Genomic DNA, 26,874 nt, shown 5'->3' on the forward strand with positions numbered 1-26,874 from the left:
GTTGTTGTGGTGGTGGCTACAGCTGTTGTGGTGGTGGTGGCTACAGCTGTTGTGGTGGTGGTGGCTACAGCTGTTGTGGTGGTGGTGGCTACAGCTACTGTGGTGGTGGTGGCTACAGATACTGTGGTGGTGGCTACAGCTGCTGTGGTGGTGGCTACAGCTACTGTTGTTGTTGTTGTTGTGGTGGTGGCTACAGCTGCTGTTGTGGTGGTGGCCGTGCTAGAAGGCGCACGAACGCAGCGCCGCTCCGGGTCCCGGAGTCTTCGTGGCTTGGAGGCGTTCGGGCGCACCGCGTCACCGCCCCCCCCCTCCTCTCTCCCCCCCCTGGGGGAGGGAGAGGAGGGGGGGGGGGGGTCCGGGGGAGCGGGGAGTGAATCTCCCTCCGACACGAGAGAGACAGAGAGAGAGGGAGCGAGAGACGGCGGCAGGCAGAGAGAGAGAAGGCAGAGAGAGCGAGGCAGAGAGTGCGAGACGCGTCTCTTCCTCTCCGCCGGCGACTCGGGGCGACCCTGGCCGTGAGGGTTCACTCCCCGTTCCTGTGGCGCGCGTCTCGCTCCCCCCCCCACTCGCCTCCTCCCAGTCTCGGGGTTAAACGAGAAGGAGCCACGAGCTGCTGCTGTGCGGACGGGGGGGGGGGGGGGGGGGGGGCTCGCTCCGTCTCCGTGCCGCGCTCGGCTCTGGGAATCCGCGCGACTCCGCGTGGCCGGACACGCGGACGGCGCGCCGAGAAGGCGGCAGAGACGCGCGCAGAGTGAAGGAGGCGGTCGAGGGGGACAGTGGAAGAGACAGAGAGAGACAGACAGAGAGAGAGAGACAGACAGAGAGACAGAGAGAGAGAGAGCCGACGGGGAGGAGAGCGCAGGAGAGACGGGGAGAGAGACGAGGAGTGGTGCCATGAATCTCCCTCGCGCCGCCGCTCCGCGGGAGTGAAGCGCAATCCGCGATGGTGATCGGCGCGAAGAGCGAACAGCGCGGGGACCTCCACTCGCAGTAGCAACCAGCAGCAGCAGTAGCACCAACACCTGCTGCAGCAGCAGCACCAACACCACCTGCAGCAGCAGTAGCAGTAGCACCAACACCTGCTGCAGCAGCAGCACCAACACCACCTGCAGCAGCAGTAGCAACACCAGCTGCAGCAGCAGCACCAGCAGCAGCACCAACACCAGCTGCAGCAGCAGCACCAACACCACCAGCAGCAGTAGTAGCAACACCAGCTGCAGCAGCAGCACCAGCAGCAGCACCAACACCAGCTGCAGCAGCACCAACACCACCAGCAGCAGCAGTAGCAACACCAGCTGCAGCAGCAGCACCAACACCAGCTGCAGCAGCAGCACCAGCAGCAGCACCAACACCAGCTGCAGCAGCAGCACCAACACCAGCTGCAGCAGCAGCACCAACACCAGCTGCAGCAGCAGCAGCACCAGCAGCAGCACCAGCAGCAGCACCAAGACCAGCAGCAGCAGCACCTGCAGCAGCAGCACCAGCAGCAGCAGCCGTTTAAACATCATCATCAGCAGTTTAAACATCAGCAGCAGCAGCAGCTTCTCGGCGCCGCGCTGGCACTGGGTCCACCCGGCAGCGCTTCCCCCCTGCGGGTGAGTCCACCCCGAGTGGGTCCACCCCGAGTGAGTCCACCCCGAGTGGGTCCACCCCGAGTGAGTCCACCCCGTGTCGGGCGGGGCCCACTCGGCCCGGGGTCGGCAGGGCCTGGCTCCACGCGCTCCCGCGCCTCTCCTCCCTCTCTCAAACCTCCACACTCATCCTCATCATCCTCATCATCATCCTCCTCATCATCCACCTCATCATCTTCTCGCCTCTCCCTTCACTCCCTTCACTCCACCTCTCCCCGTTCCGTCTCTCCGGGGTCGAGTCTCGCAGAGCGGCCGTGTCGAGCGTGAGACGGAAGCACGCGCATGTTGCACAACCGTTCCATACACAAGCATGCGCATGTACACGCGGGCGTGCTCTCACGCTGTGGTTCACGTGGACACGTGCACGCCACGAGAACGCGTCCACGCGCAAGCGAGCGAGGTGTACCTGTCGATAAACCCGACAGAGGAGTTCAACTCGCGGTGCCGTAGTCGACTGACCCCGATGATTCATCCGAGGTCGATAAAACGAGTACCGTAGCACTTTGTAGGACGTCAACAGCGCTTGTCCCAAAAGGCAGTCTTTTTCCTTCGCCGCAGAAATGTGGAATTTCCACCACTTCAGATTGTACACGGAAGCTAATGTCCGCGTCACGCTCGAGTGAGTGTACACGTGTACATGTGTACACGTGTACACGCACAGTGCACACCTGTGTTTCACACAGGATAATCTATGAATGCTGAGCTTTCATAGATGAATTACACTATGTAACACAATTTTTGTTTCTGGGTACTGTCATTTTTTTATTGCTTATGCCTAATAAGTATAGAAAGTGGCTATTATTCCACACAAACTTTTCTTTTGTGACCAGGACTTTATGTGAAGGAATGAGACAAATGCACACCACGTTTTCTCATTGAAAATATGGAAAATTCAAAATATCACTGTCCTGGTCACAAAAGCAAAGTTTGTGGGTAATAATAGCCATTTTCTGTACTTTTGAGGCATAAGCAACTAGGAAATAACACTTACTACCCAGGGACAAAAAATATAATGTTTGTTACGGTGTTACCTGTTGTGTTTACTCTGGACCATGGACACGGCTAACATCAGTGGCGAGTGATATCATAACCGGTTCCTGGGTCTCGCCTAGGTAGACTCGGCCATAAATGTGGTGCTGGCCAGAGCACCGCCTCGTGCACCCTCCTCGCTAAAAGCACTTGCCCCATCCTTCTATGAAGGCTACACTGGGATCTTTGTCTTTGTGCATGTGTATTTCTGCATGTTGTGTGTATGTATATATTCGTGTTGTGTGTGTGTGTATAGGTGTGTATTATTGTGTGTGTGTGGTATTGTGTGTGTGGGGGGAGCGGTAGTGTAGTGGTTGGCGCGCTACGCTGCGCTATGTTCCCGGCGACCCGGGTTCGATTCCCGCTCATGGCCAACACCGGTGACGATTATCTGAACCGGTCCTGGGCCTCCCCTAGGTCGATTCAGCCTCAAATGAGCACCTGGTGCGGTGTGTAAACATCGCCACTGAGGAGACAAAGGCGGTCGGGCGTGGTGCTGGCCACCCAACCCCTCGTGTACCGTTCCGGCCTTCATAGGTGCTCACTGACAGCACTTGCCCCTACAGTCTGTTAAGGCTATACGGGGGACCTTTGTATTTTGTGTCTCCGCGTGTGCGCGTGAATGTGTGTGTACGTATACACATGGGGTCAAAAGTATTGGATAAGAGGAGAGATTAACATATAGGCTCTCAATATAATAATATTTATAATTCTCATCACAAGTCTCCCGATGGATGCCACGTCATCAGCACGTGGGTCTGAAACGAAACCTGCATTAAATATAGTCAAACAATGATAGGGTCACTCGTTCACAAACTTTCAACAAATCATCTTACTGGTAAATGTACCTCACAATTATACGCATGTGTAGCTGTTGAATGTTTGCTTAGAGGCTTACAGGCAAAACATTTGCTATTATTATACATGTCCACATACATACACGTACAACCTTGATTACTTCAGCTGTGAGTGTGTGCCCTTGGAGGTGACGGGGAGCGGTGGGTGTAGTGGTTAGCGCTACACTGCGCTACGAACCCGGCCACCCGGGTTCGATTCCCGCTCACGGCCAACACCACCGGTGACGATTATCTGAACCGGTCCTGGGCCTCCCCTAGGTTGACTCAGCCTCAAACGAGTACCTGGTGCGGTGCGTAAACATCGGGAGACAAAGGCGGCCGGGCGTGGTGCTGGCCACCCACCCCCTCGTGTGCCGTGCCGACCTCCATAGGCGCTGCTACTCGCTAACAGCACTTGCCCCTACGGCCCGTCATTGGTATCGTGGGGGGGGGGGGGGGGGGTAATTACGCAACCCATGCGGGCACACGATGAGACCACGGCGAGACGAGGCGGTGAGCCGGGCGTGGTGAACAACAACAACTCGGGACGTGCACGCGCCGCAAGCATCGGCTCACATCCGGCGATGCTCTTCCCAGCTGTTTAATGTGCACCCCGCGTGTGTGTAATTCCGTTGCCGCGGGATTGACCGTCAAATCCACGCGGCCGCGGTGGAGGGGTGCGTGCCGTGCCGTCACGATGAGGTCCCTGGGGAAGGGACACGGGACATTCTTAACTTGGCACGGAGAGCATCGGGGCTGGAAGCGTCATCACTACGGTGTGATCGGGTTGGTCCCTGTCCCCCAGAAATTGAATAATTCGTGACCCCACCCAATTGTGTGATATTAAATGTATAAGATATAGGTTGGTTTACAGCAATACAGTATATAATTTAATGTTGGGTTTATCTATGGCAGTATATAGTACGGTATATGCTCGTGTGATGTAAGAGAATAAGGTTTAGATGGAAGCATATTATAGAATTTTTACGAGGTAAAATTGTAATGTATTACTTGCTGTTAGTAACTCAGCTTATTATAGAGTATAGTAAGTATACTGATGGTGCGATGCAGTTTATACTTTAGTTTTTTATGTAGTTTATACTTTAGTTTTCTACGTGGTTGTTGAGTAACTGCAGCTACATATCATTAACATTCCTTTCCTTTGTTACTGCTAATCCCTGCACCCCCCTTGGTTGCTGCTGATCCTGCATAATGCATGGGCATAATATGACTTTGACACCCCCCCGCCCAACGCCTACGCATTTTCCATGAATATGCTAAATCCCTCTTCACATGCACATTCTTTTTGTTAAGGCGCTCTTCAACCCCCAATGCAGCTTATATATAAGCTCCTAGTTTGGTAGTGTCTCATTCTTCACCTGAAGACGGCTGCTTGCGTTGTAGCCGAAACGTCGTGAGAATTGTTTTATTATGTTTTATTTTTATTATTTTATTACTTCCCTTCTACGTGACTTTACCGAAAGAAACAAGAAGATGAATCCCTGCAGTCACGAAAGCTTTAAATCGAAAAATAAAACCCACCCAATTGTTTATCATTCCAAAACAAATATTTTAAACTTTTACTAGGCCTCAGGAAGTATTTTTTTTATTGTGGAGCCTTTTTCAAAAAGAGCTTTGAATATAAATACGATATCGAACGACACTTTCGAGTGCATTACATTTATGTCTATTTCATTTTCATTTCCAAAGAGTATGACGCCGAAGTCGTCGTAAAGCGGCCACGTCCTGGACGCTCGCTGCCTCTCGCCGCCCCCGGGGGGGGGGGGGGTGCTGGGCAGGGCGCGTATCGAGCGAGCGGCCTCGATGTGTCGTGGTGCCGCGCGAACTCAGCCACTCTCGTGTCGTGTCGGGTAACTAAACACCACGGGGAGAGTCACATCGTTTATTTTAGTTTCTTATTCGTTTTCAGAAGCGACCTGAATATCACAACCGATAGCTCGACCAAGCGGCTGATCGCGTGGGACATTGGAGCCGCCAAGTCGTCTAGACGCGTGACTTTGATTCTAAACGTGGAGGGGAAAAAAGCGGAAGACCCGGAGAAAAATCCAAACGACCACAGAGAGAGAGAGACACGCAAACTCCGAATATACAGCAGCAGACGTCAGGGTCGGGATTGAACCCACGAACTCCCTCGCCTGCATACCAGGCGAGGGAGTTAACATGTCGCCACCGCTCTGTGTGACTGGGGGGGGGGGGGGGGGGAGTGGTGGCGTAGTGGTTAGCGCACTGCGCTCACATTAGTGAGCGGGCGAGAATCTGACCCGGGACCTCGACTGCGCTGTTCTGTTCGCAGTGCAGTCCGGCACTGCCCCGTACGGTCAACCGACTTTAACATCCATCATCCCACAGCGCGCGGGCACGAATTTATCCAGCAATAGATCGACAACGGTCTGTGAATCGTTGTTTATAATTACATCGTTCGCACACAGAGTGGAGGTTATCTCACGGCGTACAGACGGGGGGGGGAGGGTACCGCACAAAAACGGAGGTGGCCCCCATATCCGCATCCTCGACGTCAACCTCCGCGAGGAGGGATCTGGCAGAAGGAAGGAAGGGACGGCGACTGTGATCGGTGGTATCGGGTGGTGGCCTCTGCGCCGCGACCGTCAGAGTGCTGAACCCGGCCGCCTTAGATCGACACTCAGCCACGGCTCACATCAAGGGGGGCGAGTGGCAACTTATCCCGGGCGCCCAAAACTTCGCTCAACCCGCACGAACCGGCGTGGTGAAGTATGGTCGAACGGGCACACGCGGCATGGGGGAGGCCTTCATCCAGCAGTGGATTGACAACATGGCAGTGAAGCATTGACACAGTCGCACAGTCAATGTGAACTTAGACAAACTAACGGTGTGAGAAAGGAATCGGGCAAATATCCAAATCGAGTGATGCGACTCCTCGGACTCGAGTCTTGAGTGTGTGTGCGTGTTGATATTTTTATTGTTATTATTATAACTTAAGTTGCTGCGTCGACAACTTGTATACACCCGAAGCGAATTTACACAAAAAAATAAAACACGTGGATTTTAATTTAAAAACTGAGAGCCAAGACGTCTTCCCACTCGCACTGCGGGTGGATCGCAAACTCTGGCAATTGCCCCGAGCGCGGGTTTGTGCTTCTTCGCCGCTCATCAGCGAGCCGCGCCTCCCCCTGCCGACGGAGTCGCCAACGAGCGGCGAACGCCGCCGCCGTCTGCGTCTCTGCGTTGAGTCGACGAACAGCGCCGCGGCGCATCGCAGCGCTGTCGTCCAGAACCACGCGCGGGTTCACGCGCGGGTTCACGCGCGGGTTCACGCGCGGGTTCACGCGCGGGTTCACGCGCGGGTTCACGCGCGGGTTCACGCGCGGGTTCACGCGCGGGTTCACGCGCGGCAACCGCTTCAATGCAGTTCACGGACACCATCGGGTGGCATTACAAGCGCCGCGGGTATTAAACTAACGACGATCGCCAACCTCCGTCTGACTTTGGTCCATCAGCCTTGAAAGCTCAGCCGCGTTTCGTCGCGCGCGTGGAACGAACGTCTCGTCGAAAGCCACTGCAGCTGTACGTCCCACGTGACCAGGTGCATACAGACGCTGCCAATTGTTTGTTTAAAGTTTAAACAAATACATCCTCAATTCGGGGTTTCCCCAACATTTTAAAAGTCCTCGCGACCGGCCACGGTGCCACCGTCCTCCTCCTCCCCCCACGCTCTTCTCGCATCCATCGCCATTTGAGGTCGTTCCTCTCGCTGCGCGCGCCCGATGATTGGTGAGCACGCCTCGCGTGACGCAAGAAGAAGGCGCGCAGATGTATCCGTGCGCCCACGTGGGATGATCACGCACACAACACGCGCCCACGCACCCCAACGCACGTCCACATATTAACGTGAATCATCAGCTGCCACGGTCCGCCACGCTGAGCGCGTGCGTCGTTGAGCAATCATCAGGCGCGTGACGCGTGCGCGTGTGTAAGTCACGACTTTATTCCACCGGGGATGCGTTTATAATCGACAAGAGCGTGGCCGCGGCGCGGACCGCCCCGGGTCCACGGATCGAGAGCGAGAGACGCCGAGCTGGCAAGGAGGCGCAGACGCACAGAGTCGATTCAAAGTGGTCGACGAGTACCGCGGAGTCGTCACCCATGATGCGTGCACAGGCGTTGTGTCGACGATCCGTTCGCGACAATGATTGTAACGACGAATGTGAAGACTTGACATAAGAAAGCAGTGCAGGATGTAGAGTTCTAACGGCGGTGTCGATTATGATGATGACTCGCAGTCACCACTGGCAGCGGCTACAATATCCGAGGGTTGCGAGTACATTTGCAAAATTTGTGGTTTTGCCAAATAAGTAACCGAATGAAACAAACCGGTAAATCCCCGGTTACCGGTTCGCCGCACGTATTGCCGTGTCCAACAACAAACAAAACACCGTTTCCGCTTTCAGCTGCCGATCGGGCACAGTCGTACCCACAGTTCCACTGCAGATCGATTTTCGGTTCCTGAATTTCAGAAACGATTAATGCTCACCGGTAACCCGCTCATCGTTCATCGTTCAACAGCCCCGTGCGTGCATTTGTGTGGACGGCGATTCGAGGGCAAACCACGACTATGCCACCCACTCAGCCACACACTCACTGACCCACTCACTCAGCCACATACACACTCAGCCACACACTCACTCATTCACCCACACACTCACTCACTCAGCCACACACACACACTCATTCACCCACACACTCACTCACCCACTCACTCAGCCACACACACACTCACTCACCCACACACTCACCCACACACTCACTCAGCCACACACACTCACTCACCCATACACTCACCCACCCACATACTCACCCACTCACACACTCACACACTCACTCACTCACACACTCACCCACACACTCACTCACCCACTCACTCACCCACACACTCACACATTCACTCACCCACACACTCACCCACACACTCACTCACTCACACACTCACTCACCCACACACTCACCCACACACTCACTCACCCACACACTCACTCACCCACACACTCACTCACCCACTCACCCACACACTCACACACTCACTCACCCACACACTCACTCACCCACTCACAACACTTCTCTGCTTCTTCCCACGAACCGCTTGACGTTGGAATTCCCTCCTCTCAACATCAGCGTCGTCTCACCTTCCCCCCCCCCAAGCTCTTAAATAATTACAATAATAATGTTTCTCAATTCCAAGAAACCCGCAATGTCACTGTTCCCTCTCACAACGCTGAGAGAGTGCTGTTTGTTGCTGGCCGTGTTACTGCCCGTGTTCAGCAACCCCGGGGGCTCACGCTGAGCCGTCACCTCGGCCAGACGAAGGGGCGCACGTGACTATGAATGTCACACACAGGCCCCCAGACTCACTGTGTAGGCCTTACAGAGACAAAGATCCCCCGTATAGCCTGAACAGACTGTTGGGTCAAGTGCTGTTAGCGAGCACCTATAAAGGCCAGAACGGCACACGAGGGGGTGTGTGGCCAGCAACACGCTCGGCCGCCTTTGTCTCCCCAGTGGCGATGTTTTCACACCACACCGGGTCCTCATTTGAGGCTGAGTCGACCTAGGGGAGGTCCAGGACCGGTTCAGATAATCGTCACCGGTGTTGGCCGTGAGCGGGAATCGAACTCGGGTCGCCGGGCTCGTAGCGCAGCGTAGCGCTAACCACTACACTACCGCTCCCCACACTACATAGCATACACACACATACACAACACACACACAACACACATACACAACACACATACGAGTGAAAAGTTCCCACAGAAGCATTGAAAGATAACACGCTCGGAATTGCATTGAGAGACGCAGAGTGGGAACGCGTGGATGAGCGAACACGCGCCGGTGAATGACATCGTGTTTTAAAAGGGGGGCTTGGTTAGAGAAGTAGGGGGTGGCATGGCTGAAATAAGGACGTTCAATATACCGCGTGTAGAGCCCACGTCTGTGCACGCGAGCGCGTAACGCGCGCATCAATGCGCATGCACGTCGCTGAAGACTCGCACACGAAGACGCCCCGTGCAGCCTTGCACAGACTGTTGGGGCAAAGCGCCGCGAGCGAGCATCGATGAAGGCAGCCGCGGCACACGAGGGGGGGGGGGAGGGTGCGGGCAAAACCCCCGTCCCGCCCGCCTTTGTCTCCCCAGCCCTTAAACACACGCGCGATCGCGCGAGGTCCGTGACTGCTTCGCGTGCCGTGCGGGGCAAGGGTCGCGATGCGCGTGAACCCACGCGGCGACCTGCGCAGTGGCGCGCCACGGGCACGAGGAGTGGCCCGCACCACTCCAACAGCGACTCGGTTGCACGCAACCCAGTCGCGTGGACGCCTCCACGATCGGTTGCTGGCAGGAGAGAGACGGACTCGACTTGCGTTCGCTTCTCGATCGGGCCGCGCGGACCCTCGGCCCAGCGGTGCACACGGAGAGCCGCGTGGAGGCCGCTACGGCACCACGCACGGCCAACGCCAAATCCGTGTGCGTGGACACTCACGCCTGTAGGTATACACACACACCCACACACACACACAGACACAAACGCATGTGTGTGTCTGTGTGTGTGTGGGGAGCGGTTGTGTAGCGGTTAGCGCAAGGGCTGCGCTACGAACCCGGCGGCTCGCCCTCGATTCCCCGCTCACGGCCACCAACACCCAGTGACGATTATCTGAAGCGGTCCTGGGCCTCCCCGAGGTCGACTCAGCCTCGAATGAGTTCCCGGCGCGATGTGTAAACGTGGCCATGCCGGCCTTCATAGGTGCTCTCTAACAGCACGTGCCCCTACAGTCGGTGGTTAAGGCTGTAGGGGTCTATACTGTATATGGATGCGGTATTCTCTGGATTATGCGACGCACTTTTATCTCCCTGCAAAACGTGGGTGGTGCGTCTTATAATCCGGTAGTTGTGTTTGTGTGTGTGATCATATCTGGCATAACAAAAACCCCAATTCACTGTATACGCGTGTACATACAGGTAGTCCTCCACTTACGGTGGAGATGCGTTACGACGACCCCATCGTAAGTGGAAAATATCGTAAGTCGAAGATGGCCTAGCCAGGAGTCTTAAAGAACGGTGATAATTTAGCAAAACAGAGAAATTTACAGTAGCGTGCTGTATAAACTATATACCGTATGCATTTATTAATTACAATACTGTATTGCACAGTAAAATGTAAAGTAAAAAAACAAGGTAAATTCTGAGCCTACCTATATGAACTGCAATTTAATATAAAGTTTTTTCAGGAAACAATCCTCTCTGCTATAAAAACTTTTAACATGCATTGAACGTTTCGTATCGTGGTAACCTTAAAATGAAATCGCTAACGCTACGTATCACACCATGTATTGAACGTATCGTAACGTATCATATTGTGCTGTACTCACCAAGATTCTGTCCGTCGTCTGCATACTTGAACGATGTTAGGTTGTTGATGGCAATTTTGTCGTATCGCCATCGTAAGATCGAAATATCGTAAGTCGGAGCATCGTAACTCGGGGACTACCTGCATATACACACACCAACACGACGCGATTTTCGCCGACGGTGGCGCATTGAAACGTGGAAAGTTTTCACCACCGACGAAGCGGCCAGGCGGAGCCGCAACTGGGAAGAGCCTCCCCCGCCACGAGCCGCGGTGTTGTCGATGCGGGGCCGCACGCAGCGCGCTCGGGGCTGCTGAGCCGAGCGAGTGGTGGGGCGGATAGGGGGGGGGGGGTCGAACTTCTTTCGCGCCGTACACACGAAGCCAAGCGCGCGCATTTGTCGGAGGTGCGGGGGGAAGGGCGACGAACTGAACACAACAACAACAACAACAACACGCGGTTCGGAATGAGTCTGTCAATCTAGATGATGATGACGATGATGTAAAAGTGCCATCGCTCTAGCGGGAAGAGCGTTCCAGACGGCCGCAGAAGCGCATCAGAATGATGCAGCGAGTCTCCTGTCTTCCACGAGACCAAGTTGGATTCCCAGTCAAGGCCAACCCAGGTGACGGCGAATATCTTAAACCGGGTCCTGGACCCCTCCCCCGTAGGTCGGCTCAGCCTTAAATGAGTGTAAATAAAACATCGGCACTGTGGGGAGACGAAGGCGACCGCGCGTGATTCGCCCCAACAGTCTGCTCAGGCTGTTGGGTAAGCAGTGCCCAACAGTCTGCTCAGGCTGTTGGGTAAGCAGTGCCCAACAGTCTGCTCAGGCTGTTGTGTAAGCAGTGCCCAACAGTCTGCTCAGGCTGTTGTGTAAGCAGTGCCCAACAGTCTGCTCAGGCTGTTGGGTAAGCAGTGCCCAACAGTCTGCTCAGGCTGTTGGGTAAGCAGTGCCCAACAGTCTGCTCAGGCTGTTGTGTAAGCAGTGCCCAACAGTCTGCTCAGGCTGTTGTGTAAGCAGTGCCCAACAGTCTGCTCAGGCTGTTGGGTAAGCAGTGCCCAACAGTCTGCTCAGGCTGTTGTGTAAGCAGTGCCCAACAGTCTGCTCAGGCTGTTGTGTAAGCAGTGCCCAACAGTCTGCTCAGGCTGTTGGGTAAGCAGTGCCCAACAGTCTGCTCAGGCTGTTGTGTAAGCAGTGCCCAACAGTCTGCTCAGGCTGTTGGGTAAGCAGTGCCCAACAGTCTGCTCAGGCTGTTGGGTAAGCAGTGCCCAACAGTCTGCTCAGGCTGTTGGGTAAGCAGTGCCCAACAGTCTGCTCAGGCTGTTGGGTAAGCAGTGCCCAACAGTCTGCTCAGGCTGTTGGGTAAGCAGTGCCCAACAGTCTGCTCAGGCTGTTGGGTAAGCAGTGCCCAACAGTCTGCTCAGGCTGTTGTGTAAGCAGTGCCCAACAGTCTGCTCAGGCTGTTGTGTAAGCAGTGCCCAGCAGTCTGCTCAGGCTGTTGGGTAAGCAGTGCCCAACAGTCTGCTCAGGCTGTTGTGTAAGCAGTGCCCAACAGTCTGCTCAGGCTGTTGTGTAAGCAGTGCCCAACAGTCTGCTCAGGCTGTTGGGTAAGCAGTGCCCAACAGTCTGCTCAGGCTGTTGGGTAAGCAGTGCCCAACAGTCTGCTCAGGCTGTTGGGTAAGCAGTGCCCAACAGTCTGCTCAGGCTGTTGGGTAAGCAGTGCCCAACAGTCTGCTCAGGCTGTTGTGTAAGCAGTGCCCAACAGTCTGCTCAGGCTGTTGGGTAAGCAGTCCCCAACAGTCTGCTCAGGCTGTTGTGTAAGCAGTGCCCAACAGTCTGCTCAGGCTATTGTGTAAGCAGTGCCAAACAGTTTGCTCAGGCTGTTGGGTAAGCAGTGCGTAATGGTGAATGTGTGTGGTGTAGTGATGGCGATTGTGGGTGTGCATGTGTTTATGTAGTTACGTTGGTTGTGTGTTTGTGTAGTAATGTGTAGTTGTGTGAGTGTGTGTGTGTGAGTGCAGTAATAGTAGTTGTGTGAGTGTGTGTGTGATCATGTTAGTTGTGTGAGTGTGTGTGTAGTAATGTTGTGTGTGTGAGTGTGTGTGTAGTAATGTTGTGTGTGTGTGTAGTAATGATAGTAGTGTGTGTAGTGATGTTAGTTGTGTGAGTGTGTGTTGTGTGAGTGTGTGTGTAGTAATGATAGTTGTGTGAGTGTGTGTGTAGTAATGTTGTGAGTGTGTGTGTAGTGATGTGTGTTGTGTGAGTGTGTGTGTAGTGATGTTAGTTGTGTGTGTGAGTGTGTGTGAGTGTGTGTGTAGTAATGTTGTGTGTGTGTGTAGTGTGTGTGTGTACGTACACACACACACTACACACACACACTACACACACACTACACACACACCACACACACTACACACGCACACTACACACACACACTACGCACACACATTACACACTGCACACACACACACTACACACACGAAATACACACACATTAGACACACATTGCAAACAAGTGACGGAAAAAAGTATTGACTTTAATTTACATTTATCTCGCGCGTTAATTAGCTGATAAACAAACTCTGAAGCTTCAATTAACACCCGCACTGAGTCGACACACAGAGAGAGAGAGACAATGAGAGCTAACTCACACACTCACTCACACACTCACTCACACACTCACTCACACACTCACACACTCACTCACACACACACTCACACACTCACTCACACACTCACTCACTCACACACTCACTCACACACTCACACACACACAAATAAGAACAAAGAACCCCCGTATAGCCTTTAACAGACTGTTGGGGCAAGTGCTGTTAGCGAGCACCTATGAAGGCCGGAACGGTACACGAGGGGAAGGGTGGCCAGCACCAAGTGGCAATGTTTACACACCGCACCAGGTACTCATTTGAGGCTGAGTCGACCTAGGGGGGGCCCGGGACCGGTTCAGATAATCGTCACTGGTGTTGGCCGTGAGTGGGAATCGAACTCGTGTCGCCGGGTTCATAGCGCAGCTATGAACTCACACTAACACTCACACACACTCACACACTCACTCGCACACTCACTCACACTAACACACACACTCACACACACACACTCACTCACACTAACACACACATACACGCACACACACACTCACACACATACTCACACACTCACTCACACACTCACACACACACTCACTCACACTCACTCACACACTCACACACTCACTCACACACCGCCCTGCTGGGAGCGAACGCATTAACGCCTCGCGAGAGCGGGCCGACGTTTCGGGCAGCGGTGCTTTTTCAGAGCAGAGAGACAGCAGTCGGTCACGGGGAGGAGTGATCGTTGCTGGCTGAGCCGTGGCGTGCGAGGGACCTGGGGTTAGGCCAAGCCGGTCGTGCTGGTAGGTGTGTGAGTGTATATATGTAGAATTATATATATATATGTGTGTTTATAAGTTTGTATATGTGTGTGTGTAGAATTATATATATATGTGTGTGTAGAATTATATATATGTGTGTGTGTATACGTTTGTATGTGTGTGTGTGTATAAGTTTGTATATGTGTGTGGGGAGCGGTAGTCTATTGGATAACGTACAGCGCCACCTGGACCAGTGACGATGCCCTGAACCGGTTGCCGGCCCGCACCACACGTGCACCCTGCCCCGCATGGACGAGCGAGATGAAGTATGGCCAAACAGCTCCCCCGACTTGGCTGGCGTGGCCAGAGACCTTCATCCAGCAGTGGGCTCACCTGCGCTGCTGACAGTCGGTGCATTGCCTCGTGATGCCGGCAGTGGTGCACACGCACAAATAACTGCAACAACAAAATCAACACGTTCGTCAAATAGTACTCCTTAAAAAATATATATAACGTACGACGTTTCGGGCAATGGCCCTTCTTCATCCACCTACACCGTGCTTTACCTGCGCACTAGCTAACACACCTGTACCGTGGCAGTGCGCTATCATGTCAACTGTAGGAGACTTGGCACAGAGAACACGCGGACACACACGGGGGGGCGGGGAGGGGTGACATCAGTGCTGTTGTGGCAAAGACAAAGATCCCCCGTCTAGCCTGACCAGTCTGTTGGGGCAAGTGCTGTTAGAGAGCGCATATGAAGGCCGACACGACACGCGAGGGAGTGGGTGGCCAACACCACGCACGGCCGCCTTTGTCTCCCCAGTGGCGATGTTTTACGCACCGCGACAGATACTCATTTGAGGCTGAGTCGTTACGCTATTCACTGCGCTACCGCTTTTCACACACACGGATAAAGACACGGACACATACAACCACCGGACACACAACCACCACACAAACACAACCACCATACACACAACCCACCACACACACAACCACCACACACACACCACACACACAACCCACCACACACACACCCACCACACACCCACCACACACATACAACCACCACACACACAACCACCACACACACAACGACCACACACACAACCCACCACACACACAACCACCATACACACAACCCACCACACACACAACCACCACACACACACAACCACCACACACACACAACCACCACACACACACACCACACACACAACCCACCACACACACCCCCACCACACACCCACCACACACATACAACCACCACACACACAACCACCACACACACAACCACCACACACACAACCCACCACACACACACACACCCAGCACACACACAACCTACCACACACACACCCACCACACACAAACAACCACCACACACTCAACCACCACACACACACACACCACACACACACAACCCACCACACACACCACGACCACACACACACCCACCAAACACACAACCACCACACACACACACAACCCACCACACAACTTAAACAGTTAACCCGTCTGTTCCACCGTTCGTCAAATAAACGCGATCCAAATCTTGAGCCGTCAGCCTCACGAGCCATCCGGGACAATGCTTACTCGCGCCTGCATCGTTTTTAATGCACACGCCACAACGGCGTATAAAGCCGTCTCTGTAGAAGAACATCTCTGTAACATCTCTGTACAAGAACATCTCTGTAACATCTCTGTAACATGTCTGTCCACGTGGATATGCGCGCTGTCTTCTTGGTTCTTTCGGTAAAGTAACGTAGAAGGGAAATAATAAAAATAAAACATTATAAAATACAATTCTCACGACGTTTCGGCCACAACGCAAGCAGCCGTCCTCAGGTGAAGAACAGGGCTGTCGGAAAGACAGCGTCTGAATGACAGCCCTGTTCTTCACCTGAGGACCGCTGCTTGCGTTGCGGCCGAAACGTCGTGATAATTTTATTTTATTATGTTTTATTATTATTTTATTATTTCTATTCTACGTGACTTTACCGAAAGAACCAAGAAGATGAATCCCTGCAGTCACGAAAGCTTTAAATCGAAATGTATGCGCGCTGTGTTCATGCGCGCATGGGGCGAAGCGGGGCTCCCCCGTTCGTGAGTGGGACGAGTGCGGAGTGGCGTTTCGTCGTCTTCTTTTAAAATCCCGAATCAAAGTGTGGTCGTGTCAAATCGAAACATCTCCTCTTACAACAAAAATAACTCGCGGTGTCTCTCTGGGGCAAGCCACCACGATTGCGGAGGACGCCTCGTTCGGCCAACAGCGGGGCTGACTGTCGATCATCGACATGCATCATGTGGGCGCCACGGTGGCGAGGAGATGTTAACTACCTCGCCTGGTATACAGGAGGAAGTGTGTTCGATCCCGACCCTGACGCCTGCTGCTGTGTATTTGTATATTTGCGTCTCTCTCTCTCTCTCTCCTCGTGGTCGCGTGGATTTTTCTCCGGGTCCTCCGGTTTTTTCCTCCACATCTGGATTGAACGTCACGCGTTTAGAGTCTTTGGCTACGATACATTTCCACGCGATAAGCCGCTTCGTCGAGCTAACATTTGTGATTGGTCGCTTCTTAATCAGAGCTACATATTCTTGGATCTTTCGATAAAGTCATGTAGAAGGGAAATAATGAAATAATAAAAATATCAAACAATAAAAAAATCTCACGACGTGTCGACTGCAACACAAGCATTTTCATTTTTTCTTGCTGTGGATTTCACATCTGATGATGATTGCTTGTGTTGCAGTCGAAACGTCGTGAGAATTTTTTTTATTGTTTGATATTTTTATTATTTGATTATTTCCCTTCGACGTGACTTTACCGAAAGAACCAAGAATATGAATCCCTGCAGTCACGAAAGCTTTAAATCGAAATTTAAGCGCTACATGGCTCAATGGGCCTTACCTGGTCAAATTAAATGAAAAATAGTTTTATATTTTATCCGGCGATGCTGCTGGTGCGTTGGCAGCGATGCACAAGCACAGCCAACAACAACGAACTCGACACACTTGTCAATCACAAGCCACTAGACTCCGAAGTTGATCGTCAGAGTAGAAATTACCCATCGACCTGTGGGCCTCCTTTCCCAAGGTTGACTCAGCCAGCGCACAGACACGACGGCAAGGAGAGTTAACAATAAACGCGATATGAAATATTAAAATAATATAAAGTAATGAAAACCAAACGATCATACAAAACAATTACGTACATTCGCAGGCTTGTATTGTTTTCAGCTCGATCATGTCTGTTCAAAAGAGTTCAGAGATGGCAGAGTGGAGATCCCCAGAGAAGAGAGACCGGTTGGCTACACAACTTTGGAGCAGCAGCTACATAAAACGCGTTTAAATCAAGTTGCGTACGAAATCTCGATACAGTATATATATTCATTGGTCTTACATGTGTGTGTGTGTATATAATAGGCAACGTTTCCGGTAAATGCCCATGGGTGCTATGCAGAAGGGCCATTCCCTGAACCGTAGCCCATTCAATGTGTTTCATGTCAAGGCGGCTCGCATCAGCGTCGTTCCGCAGAATGTTCGCGATGCTCGTGGTGACTTCGCCTCGTGTCTTATAACGCTTCGTGTCCAACCTTTGGACCCGTGCGTTACAGAGAAGGGGGGAGGTGCCTTGCCGACAACATCTGTACGCGTGTGCAGTGTGTTGAACTTTTTTCGCACCGCACGTAGCCAACCGCGTTAATCGCCAACTCACCAGCAATTGATTCAAGCAAGGCTGACTGCTGACGAGGACCCGCGTGTCAAAACGGCGGGGCCGTGGAACCGATGGTTTGCGTTAAGAAGACATATTTGTGTGTATATTTATTATTTATATATATATATATTTATGTTGTATGTGCAGCAGACGTGTGCTGTCCGTCCGGGCGTGCATGTTGGTGATTCCACCTGTGATGGCATGAACCCCGTCACGTGTGCCTCACTGTCCAATCACAACTCACTCGGTGCCACGTGCGTGCATTCGCCACGATGCAGCGCGTGCACCGATCCCTCGTCGATTTGTTTTCGTTTTTTGTTTTCGTTTGTTGCGCATTTTCTAGTGGACTTTAGAGGCACTTATTAGAATTGGAAGAAAAAAAATCATACGTTAGGCACCCGGCCGCCTTTGTCTCCCACGTGCTAATATTTAATATGCCGCATCAGTGACTCGTTCAAGGCTTGGGTCGACATCTGCGAGGCCTTAACGCGCTTCAGATATTCGCCACCGATGTTGGCCGCGAGCGGAATTGGAACTCAAAAAGTCACCGTGCTCGCCGCGCAGTGCGCGGATGTGTCTACAGTGCACGTGTCTACACAGACGAAGATACCCCCCCCGTATCGCCTGCAAAGGTTGTTATTGGGCAAATGCCGTTCGCGAGCGCCTATTAAAAACGCCAGCACCGCGCACGAGGTGACGTCCCGTGCACGCTTTGTGGATGGAGGGGCACGCGTTGTATGTACTGAATGTAGAACTTCTCTCGCACCGTACTAATTGTAGGTGCGGGGGAAGGACAACAAACTAAACACAATGACAAGAAGTTCTAAAGAAGTGAGTTTTCAATCTCGATTATTAAAAGTGCATCGCTCCAGTGGCTTCCTAATAACAGCAGGGGGGTCAAAGTGCACAGAGGGAGGGGCAAAGTACAGCGTGGTCCAGATGTCCTGTGTCACCCCCCCCCCCCCCCCCCAATTAATTGACCCCTAACATTTGTTTCCTTTGCATATTAATTTCTGTTTTAAATAAACCTCACAAAATGTTTACTCTGTTTTAGATAATTCAATGGGGGGGAGGGTGGCGGTCACAAGACACCTGGACCCACCCCGTACATTCCGTTGCGATGTTACAAAATGCGCGACAGAGACCCCCCGGGGATATTGGTTCAACCCCCCAGGGGCTATGAGTTCAACCCCAAAGGCCTATGAGTTCAACCCCAAAGGCCTATGAGTTCAACCCCCGTCTGTGGTTGTTGCCCGACTCGCGATTCCCGCAGTAACGAACTATTCGATAAATTCGTCGTCGGTGACCGAAAGCGAATAGAGCATCGTCTATTCACGCCGCGATGTAGATGTGCATCGTCAGCTTCATCGATTATGTCGACGATTCGTTGCACCCCATATTACCAATTGTATTTCGTGATGTCGCTCGCGACACAGGTCCACGCAACATTGACAAAGATTCCCCATATAGCCTCTAACAACAGACTGTTGGGTCAAGTGCTGTTCGCGAGGAACCATGTAGGGCGGAACGGCGCACGAGGGGCTGGGTGGCCAGCACCACGCCCGGCCGCCTTTGTCTCCCCAGTGGCGATGTTTACACACCGCACCAGGTACTTATTTGAGGCTGAGATTGGCCCTAGGGAGGCCCAGGACCGGTTCAGATAATCGTCACCGGTGTTGGCCGTGAGCGGGAATCGAACCCGGATCGCCGGGTTCATAGCGCAGCGCGCTAACCGCTACACCACCGCTCCCCACATATATATACACACATTATACACACACATTATACACATATACACATGATACATTTCTACACATATATACACTCACACACACATTATACTCTTTAGTTCTTTCGGTAAAGTCACGTAGGTAGAAAAAATAATAGATCATGACGTTTTACATTTTACACATATACATACATTATACACATATATATACACACACATTATACACTCACACATTATACATATATATATACACTTAAACACATTATACACAACCCACATCGCACACACATGTATATTTATCCTCGCACACCATACATGCACACACAAAGACATAGCCACACATACACACAGCGTGCATATTCACACACACACTAACACACACACACTAACACACACACTAACACACATACACACACACATACACACACTAACACACACACACACATACACACATACACACTAACACACTAACACACACACTAACACACACACACGCACGCACACATACACACTAACACACACACACACACTAACACACACTAACACACTAACACACACATCACACACATACACACACACACACTAACACACACACACACTAACACACACATCACACACATACACACACTAACACACACACAGTCACGGAGGCAGTCGCACAGGCTGGCGAGGCTTGGTGGATCACGTGGCCTCGCGAGACGCGAGGAGGTGGCAGTGCTGCAAGGGGTGTTCGTGAATCCATCTGTGCGGTTCCACCGTGAGGATTCTCCGGCGTACTCCGCTCTCAGTGCTCATTGGCGAACAGCGGTGCACGAAGCACAGATAACAAATATAAAGTGTGTGACGTTTCGGGCAACGGCCCTTCCTCAGAGCACACGAACGTGACGTTTTTTGCGTGTCATCCGAAAGCCACCAGCGTCATGGACGAATGTGGTGATGATTTTTTTTTCGTATGACAAACATCCGAATGCAGAACCGTCCTGAAAATAATCCCGAGACTTACGGTAAGCTTTACTGATAAGGGGCACATTTGCGTGAAGGCCGGAATGTTTGCTTAGTTCCGTTACGCACTCGGAAATGTTGAATCAAGTGCTTAATTGGCGACTCACACGTGGATACCAATCTCTTACCTCCATCTCTTACCTGCCATCTCTTACCTCCATCTCTTACCTCCATCTCTTACCACCATCTCTTACCTGCCATCTCTTACCTCCATCTCTTACCTCCATCTCTTACCTCCATCTCTTACCTGCCATCTCTTACCTCCATCTCTTACCTCCATCTCTTACCTCCATCTCTTACCCCCATCTCTTACCTCCATCTCTCACCTCCATCTCTTACCTCCATCTCTTACCCCCATCTCTTACCTCCATCTCTCACCTCCATCTCTTACCTCCATCTCTTACCTCCATCTCTTACCACCATCTCTTACCTCCATCTCTCACCTCCATCTCTTACCTCCATCTCTTACCTCCATCTCTTACCTCCATCTCTTACCTCCATCTCTTACCTCCATCTCTTACCACCATCTCTTACCTCCATCTCTTACCCCCATCTCTTACCTCCATCTCTTACCCCCATCTCTTACCACCATCTCTTACCTCCATCTCTTACCTCCATCTCTTACCACCATCTCTTACCTCCATCTCTTACCACCATCTCTTACCTCCATCTCTTACCTCCATCTCTTACCTCCATCTCTTACCACCATCTCTTACCTGCCATCTCTTACCTCCATCTCTTACCTGCCATCTCTTACCTGCCATCTCTTACCTCCATCTCTTACCACCATCTCTTACCTGCCATCTCATACCTCCATCTCTTACCTGCCATCTCTTACCTCCATCTCTTACCCCCATCTCTTACCCCCATCTCTTACCCGCCATCTCTTACCCCCATCTCTTACCCCCATCTCTTACCCGCCATCTCTTACCCCCATCTCTTACCTCCATCTCTTACCTCCATCTCTTACCCCCATCTCTTACCTCCATCTCTTACCTCCATCTCTTACCCCCATCTCTTACCTGCCATATCTTACCTGCCATCTCTTACCCCCATCTCTTACCCCCATCTCTTACCTCCATCTCTTACCTCCATCTCTTACCTGCCATCTCTTACCTGCCATCTCTTACCTGCCATCTCTTACCTGCATCTCTCACCCCCATCTCTCACCCCCATCTCTTACCTGCCATCTCTTACCTCCATCTCTTACCTCCATCTCTTACCTCCATCTCTTACCTCCATCTCTTACCTGCCATCTCTTACCTGCCATCTCTTACCTCCATCTCTTACCTCCATCTCTTACCTGCCATCTCTTACCTCCATCTCTTACCCCCATCTCTTACCTGCCATCTCTTACCTGCCATCTCTTACCTGCCATTTCTTACCTGCCATCTCTTACCTGCATCTCTTACCCCCATCTCTCACCCCCATCTCTCACCCCCATCTCTCACCCCCATCTCTTACTCCCATCTCTTACCCCCATCTCTTACCCCCATCTCTTACCTGCCATCTCTTACCTGCCATCTCTTACCTGCCATCTCTTACCCCCATCTCTTACCTGCCATCTCTCACCCCCATCTCTCACCCCCATCTCTTACCCCCATCTCTTACCCCCGTCTCTTACCTGCCATCTCTTACCTGCCATCTCTTACCTGCCATCTCTTACCTGCCATCTCTTACCTGCCATCTCTCACCTCCATCTCTTACCCCCATCTCTTACCCGCCATCTCTTACCCCCATCTCTTACCTCCATCTCTTACCCCCATCTCTTACCCCCATCTCTTACCTGCCATCTCTTACCCCCATCTCTTACCCCCATCTCTTACCCCCATCTCTTACCTCCATCTCTTACCTGCCATCTCTTACCCCCATCTCTTACCTCCATCTCTCACCTCCATCTCTTACCCCCATCTCTTACCTGCCATCTCTTACCCCCATCTCTTACCCCCGTCTCTACCTCCAGCGCTCATCTCTGAGAGAGCGTGCACGCTACACAGTTATCCGCACGATCTTGCGGCTACTCAGCTCCGTTGTCGGTAGGGACCGCTGTTTGCGAGCTCCTATTACGGCTGCGTGCGCGCATCTGAGAGTGCGTGCGGTCCGCATGGGGAGCCAGCGGCGTCCTGAACCCGTCCTGGTGGAGACTTCCCTTAAGTCGACTCAGCCTGAAGCGAGCGCCTTGGTCGGTGCGTCAGCGTGGGCAGCGGTCGCGGTTCGTGCCGTGAGAAGCGGTCCCCGGTGTCGAGGGGGGGGGTTTGACCGCGTGTTGGATCGGCGTCAATGTCCCACGTTTTCTCTTCTCTCTTTTTGTTGTTAATTTTTATTTCGCGCCACGCGACCGGTCGCGAAGAAGCCCCCACGGAGCGCGCGGCGCGAGTGAATGTCGGACGCCGTGAACGGGACGGGCGCGCGGAAACACCCCGGGATGAACACTTCCCATCGATCGGTCGATGGGAAGTGTTCGTCACGATCGGCACGGACCGCGCGTGCGGCACGGGACGCGGCATCGCAGTCACCGACGCACCGCAATGGCAGCCTCCGAGGCGACTCCATCCCGGGCGGCAGCGACGGCGGATGGAGCGATGGAGCTCAGTAATCGATAGAGATGTCAAGACGCGGACATATATAATGCTCACCACACGCTCCTCCTTCCCTCCATCACCCCCCCCCCTCGGCCCCTGCATTCCCACCCCAGACCCCTCCTTGATCCAACCCCCTCCTCTCGCCTTGGGGCTTCAACAGAAGAAGAAGAACATCGCTGCGGATCCCAAAACCCTCGTGGGCCCTCCCCTCCCCTCCCCTTCCCTCCCCTCCCTGCAGCCAAAGCCACCAGCGACCCCCTCCCCCCGCTCCCCCCGCGGGGTAATTATGCGGCCGCTAATTGAATAACAGTCGGGGCTTTTGTTCTCGTTAATTACTGCCAAACACTCAGCTCGTTAAAGCGTTTGCCTGCTCGGTCACGGGGGGTGCTGGGGGTGCCGCTGTCCGAGTCGGAGTGGGAAGCATCTGGACTGGAGGAATCCCTCTCCCGTGGTGCAACAGAGAGCAACCACCCAGCCCCCCACAACCTGACACCACCACCACGATCCACCACCAACACCAAACATAAACATCCCCCGTGTAGCCTTAACAGACTGTAGGGGCAAGTGCTGTTAAGCGAGCGCCTATGAAGGCCGGCACGGCACACGAGGGGTTGTGTGTGGCCAGCACCACGCCCGGCCGCCTTCGTCTCCCCAGTGACGATGTTTGCTACACACAACAAATCTGGGTCGACGGATTGTTTCGACCCAGGACCGGTTCAGATAATCGTCACCGGTGTTGGTGATGGCCGTGAGCGTGAATCGAACTCGAGTCGCCGGGTTCGTAGCGCAGCGTAGCGCTAACCGCTGCACCACCGCTCCACCACCCTCACCGCAAATCCCAAAACTCAGAACTCCATTCTCATTCGCACGCCCCCCGCGGTGCCCTTCTTTGCATTCCTTCTCTCCCTCCCACGGCGTCCCCACTCCGAGTTAGATCAACTGAACCATTACCAACATCAGCAACATCGTCATCATCATCGGCATCATCATTCTTTAGCCGATCCGTCTTTATTGTCGTTACCGGCAGCACCACCATCATCACCAGCAGCTGCACAAGCTCCAAAAACAACCCAAAGGCCTTCACGGCCTTTAACAGACTGTGAAGGCAAATGATTTTAGCGAGCACCTATTAAGGCCGGCACGGAACCCCAGAACACCTACCAACCAGCACCACCGACATTGCTACCGCCACTTGCAGCAACATCGCCAACAGCACCATCCTCACCATCAGCAACCATTGCAATCACGGGCACCAGCATCGACAGCAACTTCACCACCACCAACATCAACACCATCACAGCCAAATTACCAGCAGCAGCAGCATCACCATCACCACGGCGCTCTGCCATCTCCACCCCCTTGCCCCCAACTCTGCCCCTTTCTCCCCAACCCCCACAACAACCTCCAACTTCATCAAAGACAAAGCTCCCCCGTGTAGCCTTAACAGACTTGTAGGGCAAGTGCTGTTAGCGAGCAGCACCTATGAAAGGCCGGCACGGCGCACGAGGGGGGGGTGTGGGGTTTGCCAGCACCACGCCCGGCCTCCTCCTCCACCACCACCACCCTGACTCCCAACACTCCCTCCCCCTCACCTCCCCCTCCTCCTCCTCCCCCCACACCTCCACCCCCTCCCCCGTGCGCGTGGAGCGGCCGCGATGTGGGCGCCGTTAAAACCGCCGCGCCGCGCCCGCGCGGCCCCAATGCCACGAATGGAGCGACTCACGCGGTCCCATCGCCCACCGCAGGTGCCCATCGCCGGGCCTCGCCAGCCTGGGGTCATCACATAGAGGAGGAGGAGGAAAGACGAGTGGATCCTTCTCGGCGCGGGTGGTCCGTGCGCGGCCACGTCCTTGGGATGATGGCCTTCATCAAGCAAGCGCCCTACCCGATGAACGGCATGGGCCTCTCAGCGGCCGGGATGGAGCTCTTCCACTCGGCCGTGGGATACCCAGGTGAGGGCACGCGCGGGGTGGAGAGAGCGGTGGTGGTGAGTGGTGGTGAGTAGTTAGTGGTGGTGCTGATGTGTGGTGGTGTTGATAGTGCAACGGTTCGCGCGCTGCGCTACGAACTCGGGTATCCCGAGTTCGATTCCCACTCACGGCCAACACAACCCACCCCCTCGTGTGTCGTTAGCGGCATTCATAGATTCTCGCTAACAGCACTTGCTCCCACAGTTTTAAGGATACACGGGGATCTCTGTGGTTCTAATATGTGTGTGTGTGGTGCAATAGTGTATGTGTGTGCCCTGTTTATTTCGTGTGGTATGTAGGTGTGTGTGGTGTCTAGGTATGTGTGCGGTGTGTAGAAAGGCGTGTGGGTGTGTGTGGTGTGTAGGTGTGTGTGGTGTGTAGGTGTGTGTGTGGTGTGTAGGGGTGTGTGTGTGCGGTGTGTGTAGGGGTGTGTGTGCGGTGTGTGTAGGGGTGTGTGTGCGGTGTGTGGGTGCGTGTGTAGGCGTGTGTGTGTGCTATGTGTGCTGTGTGTAGGGGTGTGTTTGGGTGTGTGTGGGTGTGTGTGTAGGGTGTGTGCGCTGCTTGTGGACTGCGTGAGGATGTGTTCGGCTTGCCTGTGAGGCGCGGTGATGCAGCGGTTTGCTCGAACCCGTCTGCCAGAGTTTGATTCCCGCTCACGGCCAAAATCCGTGAAGGAATATCTGAACCGGTTTTGGGCATCCCCTAGGTCGACTCGGCCTTAACCGAGTACCTGGTGTGGTGTAATCAGCGCTGGAGAGACAAAGGCGGCCGAGCGTTGTTCTGCTCACCCATCCGCTCCGTGTGCCGCGCCGGCCTGCAGAGGCGCGCCTCGCTAACAGCACGTGCCCCAAGGGTCTGTGCTGCTACGACTCCCCGGGTCGAGATCTTTGTCTTTGTGTGAATGTATATTGTTTAGCGATTCCCAGCGATGGCGCGATGCGTAATTAATTGCCCGCGGTGCACCGCCCCCTTAATTAAGCCCCTAGCAACGCCCCCCCACCTCTCACCCCCCACCTCTCACCCCCCACCTCTCACCCCCCCCCCACCTCTCATCCCCCCCCCCCCCCCACTTTTCACCCCCAACCTCTCACCCCCCCCCCACCTCTCACCCCCCACCTCTCACCCCCCACCTCTCACCCCCACCTCTCACCCCCCCCCTTCCCCACTTTGTGATTATTGGAGAGCGCGCGCCGCCCCGCTGCGGAGCGGGTGAACACGCGATAAGCCACATTGTGATGCTAAGTCGGGGAGAATGCGGATGGGGTGATTAGTACTCTGTGTGTGGGTGCGTGTGTGCGTCTATGTGTGTGCGTGCGTGTGTGTGTGTGCGTGCGTGCGTCTGTGTGTGTGCGCGTCTGTGTGTGTGCGTCTATGTGTGTGCGTGCGTCTGTGTGTGTGCGTCTATGTGTGTGCGTGCGTCTGTGTGTGTGCGTCTATGTGTGTGCGTCTATGTGCGTGCGTCTGTGTGTGTGCGTCTATGTGCGTCTGTGTGTGTGCGTGTGTGCGTCTGTGTGTGTGCGTCTATGTGTGTGCGTGCGTCTGTGTGTGTGCGTCTATGTGTGTGCGTGCGTCTGTGAAGTGTGTGTGCGTCTGTGTGTGTGTGTCTCTGT

General features: G+C 53.6%; 1 protein-coding gene across 3 annotated transcripts in view; it reads left to right on the forward strand.

The window, feature by feature from the left end:
* The first annotated feature begins 632 nt into the window (after positions 1-632).
* Positions 633-26,874, forward strand: part of LOC133347341 (homeobox protein otx5-A-like) — a 43,295-nt gene continuing 17,053 nt past the window's right edge. For 2 of the 3 annotated variants that reach the window (XM_061559542.1, XM_061559544.1), the window contains exons 1-2: positions 633-1,595; positions 25,040-25,246. In XM_061559542.1, coding sequence (XP_061415526.1) covers positions 25,150-25,246 — 97 coding nt within the window. In that variant the 5' untranslated portion in view covers positions 633-1,595; positions 25,040-25,149. Of the gene's footprint in view, positions 1,596-24,995; positions 25,247-26,874 lie in introns of those variants that run through there. The other variant, XM_061559543.1, reaches the window with a different exon arrangement.

This window comes from Lethenteron reissneri, chromosome 25 (genome assembly GCF_015708825.2).
Source record: "Lethenteron reissneri isolate LAM-NWPU_2019-01 chromosome 25, ASM1570882v1, whole genome shotgun sequence".
Classification (NCBI taxonomy): domain Eukaryota; kingdom Metazoa; phylum Chordata; class Hyperoartia; order Petromyzontiformes; family Petromyzontidae; genus Lethenteron; species Lethenteron reissneri.